This window comes from Oncorhynchus nerka, linkage group LG23 (assembly GCF_034236695.1).
Source record: "Oncorhynchus nerka isolate Pitt River linkage group LG23, Oner_Uvic_2.0, whole genome shotgun sequence".
In the NCBI taxonomy this organism is placed as follows: domain Eukaryota; kingdom Metazoa; phylum Chordata; class Actinopteri; order Salmoniformes; family Salmonidae; genus Oncorhynchus; species Oncorhynchus nerka.
In genome coordinates this window covers 44,300,745-44,310,586 of record NC_088418.1, presented here as the reverse complement: position 1 = coordinate 44,310,586, position 9,842 = coordinate 44,300,745, and the positions used below count along the sequence as shown (strand labels likewise).

Genomic DNA, 9,842 nt, shown 5'->3' with positions numbered 1-9,842 from the left:
GATGTAATTATCTTTTGTTTTTGAAGAAAAACAAGTTATTCAAATGTACACAATTAAAGTCCAGGGAAATAATAATAGTCGTAATATGAATGAGATTTACTTCATTTCTGATTAGTTACTTTCAGTGATGGTGTCTTAACAAATACATTAAACAATGTTAAACATTAAATTTGCCATTTACCAGCTTTGGCAGGCATTGTTAAGTGCTCAATCCATCTGCAGTAACTGGAGGTAGAACTGCAAGCATTACAATGTGCTGCATTTGCCTCTTGTTTAGGGTGCTGATGGTGGAAATGAGTGGTCTCACAATTGAATGTCAATTTGTCTGACGGTTTTGATATCCATTCATCATGATCCATTACACCTTATTGCACGACAAGCTGCTTAATACTAATATAGAAACAAACATGTACACAACTTTGTGTAAAAGAAACAGTCTACAAATGTTGAATTACCCACAATTCTGTAAAAACAGAGCCATTCTTTTAAATAAATTCTCTCTTTGGTTATCCTCAATATACTTAGATTTTATGCAACATAGTTGGATTTATTCTTAACTTGTTTGGTAAAATGACTTGCATTGATTTCATTAAGTATGTTGGTTCAATTCACCCCAGAAGGTTGTTTTTTTACAGTGTATTGCAGATTACTCATTAATAACCCTTTTCTTGAAAACAATGTTAACTCGAGGTTTGATAATGATACGCAAATCTGTTCTTAGCCCTGCAGGATTCAGTCAAGAGCCCCGTTTATCCCTGGTGCTAACACGTGTCCTGATCTTGTCCACATTTTTAGACAGGTTAAGACAATTAAAAGAACCGATTGTGATCAGATATTCCAGACTGTTTCCAGAGGTACTCGGGGACGAATTGATTGGTTGGATGAAAGCTCGATGGACAGGTCAAAGGGTGGAGTGTACAGGTGAGAGTCAAATAAAGAAAAGCCTTCTTTAGGGAAGTAGGTTCGAGGGCGTTAAACACGGTTTGTGACACACAATGTTGCCAGTTGGAATTCCAACCTTACTAATCATAATTCTACCTGACTGAACAGCTTTATATATGTCAAAAAATAAATAGTTGTACCCTCCCAATTGCTTGCGCAATAGACTAGGCACTGGGATAGGGACCAGGATGTCAGGTTCTAAACTTGCCAATGCCCTTTCTCAACAAAGGTATATTTATAGCCCTGGTTACACCTTGCATTAACATGTGGTTTTTGTGGTCAAATCAAGATGATCCGATCACTATTAGCATCTACACAAGGATCACATACACACGCGTGCAGGTTGAATAAAGGGGAAACAATGCATAAAAAAATCCACAAATTAATCATTATTGTGCAATTCATATCTATAGCTACATTGAGATTTATCTTTCATTTTTATCTGGATTTAGTGCGTGGGCCTAACTACACGTGCCAAATGCTTTGGTAACTTGGGCAGAAAAAGTTCACGGCGAGCCACTGAGGAAAAAAGGGAAGGCGCTTTTTTTGCGGGGTTAGTCGGCTGTGGGCCTCATATTTTCACTATCACATATAGTCGGGTGGTTGCAGATGGGTTATTAGCAAGTGCTGGTGAACAAACAGCTGACCACCGCATCACTAGTCTACACATTTGCAGCAACTACACATGGTATTTTAATGTCACATTGGCAGTTTAAAGTGACAAAAAATATATGCATATCAGATTTTAATCTATTTTTCTTGCAGTCAAAATGCACATGGAATCTGATATTTCAAACCACCTTCAAAGGTGATTTTAAACAAGATAAATCTGATTTCTGGCCATATGAGACTTGTCTGAACGGTCAAATCTGGTTTATTTGCTCTCAAGTGGTTTTATGATTGTAATTTGGCATATCGTGTTGCTTCCTCACTACTCTGACAGTTTGACAAGAACATGTGGTAGCTAACTAGCTTGTTAATTGTTTACAAACAAACGAGTGACTGTGCTAAAAAGCTAAATGGCTACCTAGCTTCTGTTCTTACACTATGATTTTGAACATTCAAAGCAACTGGGAAATGTCCATGGCAGGCATTGCTATCACTTTAGCTTGCTACAGTAGATAACTTCAGAGGGATAGGAAGCACCAATCAGCCTACACCACTGCGCACACATCTGTTGTTACTATGACAGCTAGCGCAGCCATGTTAGCAAATGACTGCTGTCTGAACACACACATCCGATTAGGTCACTATTTGGACAGTCAGTGTTTCAAAATGGATTTGAAAAATAAAACTGATTTGAGCATTAAGGGCTGCCGTGGGAACAAGACTATCTATCCACTGTGTCTGCATTGTTACCAGATGACCTGGTCCCTCCCTGTATGCAAATTATTTGACAGATATTGTTTCAAAATAATGACGTTTTATTTATGTTAAAACAAATACTGACACATTGGATCAATAGTGCCACCTGTCAATGATTTTAGAGGGACAAATTAAATGGTTTGATAATCCAGATCTGTTTACACAATCCAGATACAATGTGTCCCTGACTACCTCCGGAGGTGGTCAAGAAGATCAGATCACAATCAGGTTTTTAAATTTTTTTTAAATCATCTACACCAGTCTAATAATGTGAGCAAGATCAGGACGTGTTAGCACCAGATATAAACAGGGCTAAAGCAGACATCCAAGTTTAGTATTGATTTACGAGGAAGTTATTGGCCTCTCAGTCAAAGTGGTCTATGTCGGGTTGAGTAGTAACCCTCCATAGGGTGTTAGGTAGACACACAGGCTCAGTCAAAGTAGTCCTCTATGTCTATGTTGGGGTTTAGTAGCTCTTCTCCGTAGGGTGTTAGGTCCATCTGGTTGAGGATGAGGTTCTCAAAGGTCTCCTCCAGGTCAGTCTCTCCAATAAGGACTGCACCCAACATCCTCCCTCCGCTCAGCACTACCTTGACGTACTCATGGCCCTTAGTGCAGCGCAACAACAACTCCTGGTTCAGACCCAGACCCTGGCCGTTAAACTTCCCCAGCAGAACCACCTGGAGGGAAGAAAAAAAAAAAGCACGTCAAGTGGACACACCTTATTTAGCATTTCAAGTCAAGTGATGATTTGTTATTACAACGTGACAGGAAATGCATCTTGTTGCAGGGAACACACCGTAAAAGCAGATTCAACACGTCAACAACTGATGTAGAAAAGCATTAGCCACTTTGCCTTCACACACACCTTGTAGTTGAAGAACTTTGTAATGTGAGAGAAGAGTTCAAAGCAGAAGTCCAGCTCTATGGTTTCAGACAGGACATCAGCAGCCATACATCGCCCTGCGTACCAGCCCATCTGACGGGCCTGCGTCCACAGACGCATCTACAGAGGAGAGATGTATACAGGATGTCATGTCATATCTCACGACTGAATTGATGACAGGATAGTTCACCACAAAATCCAAAAGGCCTCATACCCAAAGGAATAGTCAGGCGCAGCATAACGTGATTAGAAGTGATTCAGTGTGGTCTGTGTACCTGCTGCCAGAGGTGGCTTGGCTCCCAGCCTGCTGTACATACGTCTCCAGCAGCGTAAATGTCTGGTTCTGTTGTCAACATGTGGTCATCCACTTTCAGCCCAGAGTCCTCGGCTAACGCAAACTGAACAGAATATGTATGGACAAATATTGGTAAATATTGCATGGCCTGAGTTGTCAGGAAATAATGGATGATATGAAACATCTAGCATCTGTTTAACTTATTTTCCTTACGCTGTTTCCATGGAGAAAAGGTTCGGTGTTTGGCACGACTCCTGTGGCACTGACGATGAAGTCACAGCCAAAAGTCTTCCCATTGGTCAGCTGAGAATACACTGGCCAAGAGCCTATATAGTAAGGGAAAACAGTACAGTGGTTGAAAAGATAAATCAACAATACTGAACTAAAATATAAATGCAACATGTAACGTTTTTGGTCCCATGTTTCATGAGCTGAAATAAAAGATCACAGACATTTTCCATATGAACAACAAGCTTATTTCTCTCAAATGTAGTGCAGAAATGTGTTTACATCCCTGTTAGTGAGAATTTCTAATTTGACAAGATAATCCATCCACCTGACAGGTGTGGCATATCAAGAAGCTGATTAAACAGCATGATCACTACACAGGTGCACCTTGTGTTGGGACCAAAACACCACTCTAAAATGTGCAGTTTTGTCACACAACAAAATGCCACAGATGTCTCAAGTTGAGGGAGCGTGCAATTGGCATGTTGACTGCAAAAATGTCCACCTTAGCTGTTGCCAGAGAACTGAATGTTAATTTCTCTAACATCCAACCGGCCTCACAACCGCATACCACGTGTATAGCGTCGTGTGGGCAAACAGTTTGCTGATGTCCACGTTGTGAACAGAGTGCCCCAAAGCTATGGACAACAAACACAATTGCATTTTATCTATGGCAATTTGAATGCACAGCGATACTGGGACGGGATCCTGAAGCCCATTGTCAAGCCATTCATCCATCACCTCATGTTTCAGCTTGATAATGCACAGCCCCATGCTGCAAGGATATGTACACAATTCCTGGAAGCTGAAAAAGTCCCAGTTCTTCTATGGCCTGCACACTCACCAGACATGTCACCCATTGAGCATGTTTGGGATTCTCTGAATCGACGTGTACAACGGTGTGATCCAGTTCCCGGAAATATCCAACAACTTCGCACAGCCATTGAAGAGTGGAAAACAACATTCCAAAGGCCACAATCAACAGCCTGATCAACTCTATACGAAGGATGTGTCACGATGCATGAATCAAATGGTGGTTTTCTGATCCACACCCCTACCTTTTTTAAGGTATCTTTGACCAACCGATGCATATCTGACTTTTGTATATGACCCGTAACTCAGTCAAATCTTTGAAATTGTTGCATGTTGCGTTTATATTTTTGTTCAGTATAATTTACTATTTGATTCATGGAAACGAACACATTTCCAGCACATCATATTTCCACCTCTTTCACACCGGTATGTGTTCTATTGTCATAGAGTCAGAGGTTCCTCTCACCAGTGTCTGCCGTCTGTGAGGCAAGTGGTGACAGCAGGAAGTCCTGGTGAGTGTAGATCTGTTTCACCTCAGACTGGTACTCCACAGACACCCTGTGAGACACCTGGCCACAGCAAGAGTTAACACAACTTAGGTTACTATGAATTACTGCTCCAGGCTGACCTCTCTTTCCTTGTTCCAGACACATTCCCATCTCTGAATGGATACATTTCCACCAACGTGTTATATTTGTTTATAACAGATTTATAAACCATCTATAAACTAATAAAATTGCTTTACTAAAACAATATTAAAGTTGTATTCTATAATTGTGAACACACAGAGGCACACTTACCTCCTCTGCTCCTCTCAGACTGATGCCTTCATGCCAGTCTGGTCCCAGGGCACTGCCTGGCTCTTCCAACCCTCTTCTCTGGCCTTGTCTGTCGCCACCTACAGCAAGGCCCTGCGTAGCTGCAGGCCCCTCTATGGTGTAGCGAGCCCTCTTACAGGTAGCAGCTCGCTCTGGTTTGTCTGTGTCCAGGGAGGGGATCAGGAACTGGGCTGCTCCCGCGTCAAAGAAGGTGTTTCCTATGGCCTTGTCTTTCACTACCCAGATTACCTCACAACCTTCCACCTCATACCTGAACCCAATACACAGTACATTTAGCTATAATATATATACACACTTGAGATTTTAGAACAAAACCAATTCAGACTAAAAATAAGGTCCATATACTCACACTAGTTCCAAGGCAATCCCTCCGTTTCCAACGACTACAATTCGCTTGGCTTTGGATAACCGCTTCTGAAACTCCTGCCAGCACAAAAGACATCATGAGTACTAGATTAACTGAAGCGAATGGGTGGGGAAACAAGCACATCTTAACTGGGAAGCCATTGTCAAGTACCTGGGCACTATCTGTGTCTCGTATCCCCAGCACATAGGGGTTATCCTGGGTAAGGAGTTTGGGTCTGCCCCCGCTACAGATACACAGCTTCTCATAGTGGATCTCCAGACCATCCACAGTCTGCAAAGTCTGAGAGAAGCAGGAAGGAGGATCACGTTGTGCTTGCATTTTAATAGCATACACGGTACTGTATGCATGCTCTGTATGACAATGTATGACATAGTAATTGATGAAAAGACATCCAGAAGGTGGTAGTGTTGGACAGGGATTTATGCTTGGGACCTAATGGTACACTATATATACAATGGGGACACCCCTTCAAATGAGTGGATTTGGCTATTTCAGCCACACCCGTTGCTGACAGCTCTATAAAATCGAGCACACCGCCATGCAATCTCCATAGACAAACATTGGCAGTAGAATGGCTTCACTGAAAAGCTCAGTGACTTTCTATGTGGCAACATCATAGGATACCACCTTTCCAACAAGTCAGTTTGTCAAATTTCTGCCCTGCTAGAGCTGCTCCGGTCAACTGTAAGTGCTGGAATTGTGAAGTGGAAACGTCTAGAAGCAACAACGGCTCAGACGCAAAGTGGTAGGCCACACAGGCTCACAGAATGCGAAAGCCGAGTGCTGAAGCACGTAAAAATCACGTCCTCGGTTGAAACACTCATTTCCAAACTGACTTTGGAAGCAACATCAGCACAATAACTGTTCGTCGGGACCTTCATGAAATTGGTTTCCATGGCCGAGCAGCCGCACACAAACCTAAGATCACCATGTGCAATGTCAAGCGTCAGCTGGAGTGGTGTAAAGTTCGCCGCCATTGGACTCTGGAGCAGTGGAAATGAGCTCTCTTGGGTGATGAATTGCTCTGCACCATCTGGCAGCCCGACGGACAAACCTGGGTTTGGCGGATGCCAGGAGAACGCTACCTGCCCGAATGCATAATGCCAACTGTAAAGTTTTAGTGGAGGAGGAATAATGGTCTGGGGCTGTTTTTTATGGTTTGGGCTAGGCCCCTTAGTAACATTGAAAGTAAATCTTAACGCTACAGCATACAATGACATTCTAGATGACACCTACAGCACCCAATGTCACAGGAAGGCCAAAAAGATCATCAAGGACAACAACCACCCGAGCCACTGCCTGTTCACCCTGCTATCATCCAGAAGGCGAGGTCAGTACATGTGCATCAAAGCTGGGACCAAGAGACTGAAAAACAGCTTCTATCTCAAGGCCATCAGACTGTTAAATAGCCATCACTAGCACATTAGAGGCTGCTGCCCTATATACATAGACTTGAAATCACTGGCCACTTTAACAATGGAACACTAGTCACTTTAATAAATGTTTACATATTTTGCATTACTCATCTCATATGTATACAATGTATTCTATTAGATTGTACTGTATCTCTTAGTCTATGCCGCTCTGACATTGCTCGTCCAAATATTTATATTTTCTTAACTCCATTCCTTTACTTTAGATGTGTGTATTTTGTGTAGTGTTGTGAAATTGTTAGATTTTACTTGTTAAATATTACTGCACTGTTGGAGCTAGAAACACAGGCATTTCGCTACACCCGCAATAACATCTGCTTAACACGTGTATGTGACAAATTAAATTTGATTTGGATCAATTGGAACGCCGACTGTGAGCCAAGCCTAATCGCCCGTCCTCACGAATACTCGTGACTGAATGGAAGCAAGTCCCTGCAGCAATGTTCCAACATCTAGTGGAAAGCCTTCTCGGAAGAGTGGAGGCTGTTATAGCAGCAAAGGGGGGACCAACCAATTAATGCCCATGATTTTGGAAGGAGATGTTCGACAATCAGTTATCTGCATACTTTTGGTCATGTAGTGTACATTAATACATTTGAAAGGTTATATATTACAGCTATCTATATTAATAACTGTATACATCAACATAAAAATACCATATATTAGCCTAATCTAATGCATTTCAGCCTGTGTGTGTTTACTATTAAACGTACATGTTGTTGTGCATGAAGTGCCTTCACTGCAGACTGGATGACTCTCAGGTTGGTGTACTTTTCCTCTAGAACACTGGAGGGCCTCTCCTCCACATCAAACTCCTCCAGCGTCTTAGATACCTGTCCAGGGAGGGGAGTGTATGGGTTACCGTTAGGGCATTATGAATTACTGGATGAACTATGGACAGATCTATTGTAGACATAGCTATAGTATTAACTCATAAACTAATGCTATTTTGAACAGATTAGTAGTCTATAATAAAATATAGACTAACTTTTATCTCTGACACAATTTAACAATCATGATAGCTCGTCTTTCTGTGTATGATCACCTGTTTGAAGTTGCAGACTGCCTTAATCAGAGGGGCTGCTGTCAGGAGAGCAACATCAGCTGATGGGAACTGGGAGGCCAGCTGTCAAAGACAATCACAAAACAGCGTAACATGCCAAGTCGATAATGTTACAGGCAGTTTGACAAAGTGCAGTGGTCTCACCTGCTCAGCACACGTTACACCTGCAATGCCACCACCGACGACCACAAACTTGAATGTCTTTTCGGGATTTGCTGCCATCGCTGTTCAGCTAAACTAGCAAGTTAGCTAGCTAGCATACCTGCATTGACAGAAATTGGAGATCTCGCGCAAGGTCCTTAACCTATAATAGCCAATTTAATTGTATCAGTTTCTAATGAACTGCACTGTATGCATCCAAATTGTTTTATGTCAAATAAAGTACCAATACATGGTTTAAATGCATTACATCCACTATTTTGTTGCTCTAAATTTTCAATATAATGCACTTCCTTGTTTGTGTCCAAACTATGGCAAGCGGCTGGGTCAAAAGTACATTTCATTATGCAGAGAGAAACCTGTAAATACTGGATGGTAAAAGACAGGCAATATGGATTTTCTCCTCTGCAAATTGAAAAAAAAGCTCTACTAGCAAAAGCATGCAAGTTTTACTCCAGAATATTTTTCATAATATACAAACAATATGTTTATTATTTTCAAAACACAATTGGTGTGGCCTTTTTATTGGGACAGTTCAATCAATGGCTCTCTCTCCTCTAGCTAAAAAGTGATGCCACCAGCATGCGTCACCAATTATATAAATAGAGAATGGAGGCATCCAGACAGAAATAAAACCTTCGCAATGAGAAAAATTACTTTGGAAAAAGAAAACACTGTAGAAACAGTGATAAGGCATGCCCTAGCTTTCCTCCATCAATATAGGGAGAGTGGCTGGGCAATCTATCATGCATACAAACCAACATTACCACCGCCCTGACAGTTTCAATTTCCACCCTTAGATTGAATGCCCTCTCAACCTGGCCTCTTGGGCCACACTGACCTTTGTAGGGTCTATCCTATATTTGGGGATCGGGGTGTGGGTGTGCACATTTGGAAACATGATCTCATGTGAAATAAATGTGACAAAATGGGGATGCAACATTGTAACATGTGATACCATGAACCTAAGCATTGTGAAAACAGTTTGCACATGTGAAAACCCAGGTGTCAAATGTCATTGAGAATATTTTACTTCAAAGGCATAATTGACATACATTTAATTTAAACAGTCATGGTCACCTGCAGGTTTTGTCTTGTTCCCGGTTTGTTCCAGGAACGTCCCCAAGAAAATGTTTAGAACGCTTTTAGAACCTGGAGGTTTTTGTCTAGTTATGGTCAGTGACTGACTTGGACTGAAATAGGTGCCTGTACTCATTTTGGGTGCCGGTACTGTTTACAAATCAGGTGCAGGAGTTCCATAAAATGTTCAAGGTAATATTTTATAAGGTGGTGCAGGATCTCAAGCTTTAGAACATTTGAAGAGCCGGTACTCAGCTCAGTGACTGCACAGCTATTTTCAAGTCTTTCCCGAGATATTAGATTGGGTTCAAATCCGGGCTCTGGCTGGGCCACTTAAGGACATTCAGAGACTTGTCCCAAAGCCACTCCTGC

At 41.8% G+C, this 9,842-nt stretch overlaps 1 protein-coding gene across 1 annotated transcript; it reads right to left on the bottom strand.

Moving 5' to 3' along the window:
• Positions 1-72: 72 nt before the first annotated feature.
• On the bottom strand, positions 73-8,707 carry pyroxd1 (pyridine nucleotide-disulphide oxidoreductase domain 1). The gene is made up of 11 exons (XM_029630065.2): positions 8,376-8,707; positions 8,214-8,294; positions 7,882-8,001; positions 5,886-6,014; positions 5,718-5,791; positions 5,330-5,618; positions 4,996-5,098; positions 3,702-3,814; positions 3,469-3,591; positions 3,176-3,313; positions 73-2,987 (listed from the first exon to the last, which is right to left on the bottom strand). The coding sequence occupies exons 1-11, from the start codon at positions 8,451-8,453 to the stop codon at positions 2,739-2,741; spliced, it is 1,497 nt and encodes a 498-aa protein (XP_029485925.1). The 5' UTR covers positions 8,454-8,707; the 3' UTR covers positions 73-2,738.
• Positions 8,708-9,842: the final 1,135 nt, after the last annotated feature.

Excerpts from the sequence above, each read along its gene's own strand:
- pyroxd1 (XM_029630065.2), bottom strand. The coding sequence starts at position 8,453 with ATGGCAGCAAATCCCGAAAAGACATTCAAGTTTGTGGTCGTCGGTGGT. Across the intron at positions 5,099-5,329 it reads GTCTGAGAGGAGCAGAGGAG|GTGTCTCACAGGGTGTCTGT; the intron begins GTAAGTGTGCCT and ends TGCTGTGGCCAG. Across the intron at positions 3,314-3,468 it reads CAAGCCACCTCTGGCAGCAG|ATGCGTCTGTGGACGCAGGC; the intron begins GTACACAGACCA and ends TCTCCTCTGTAG.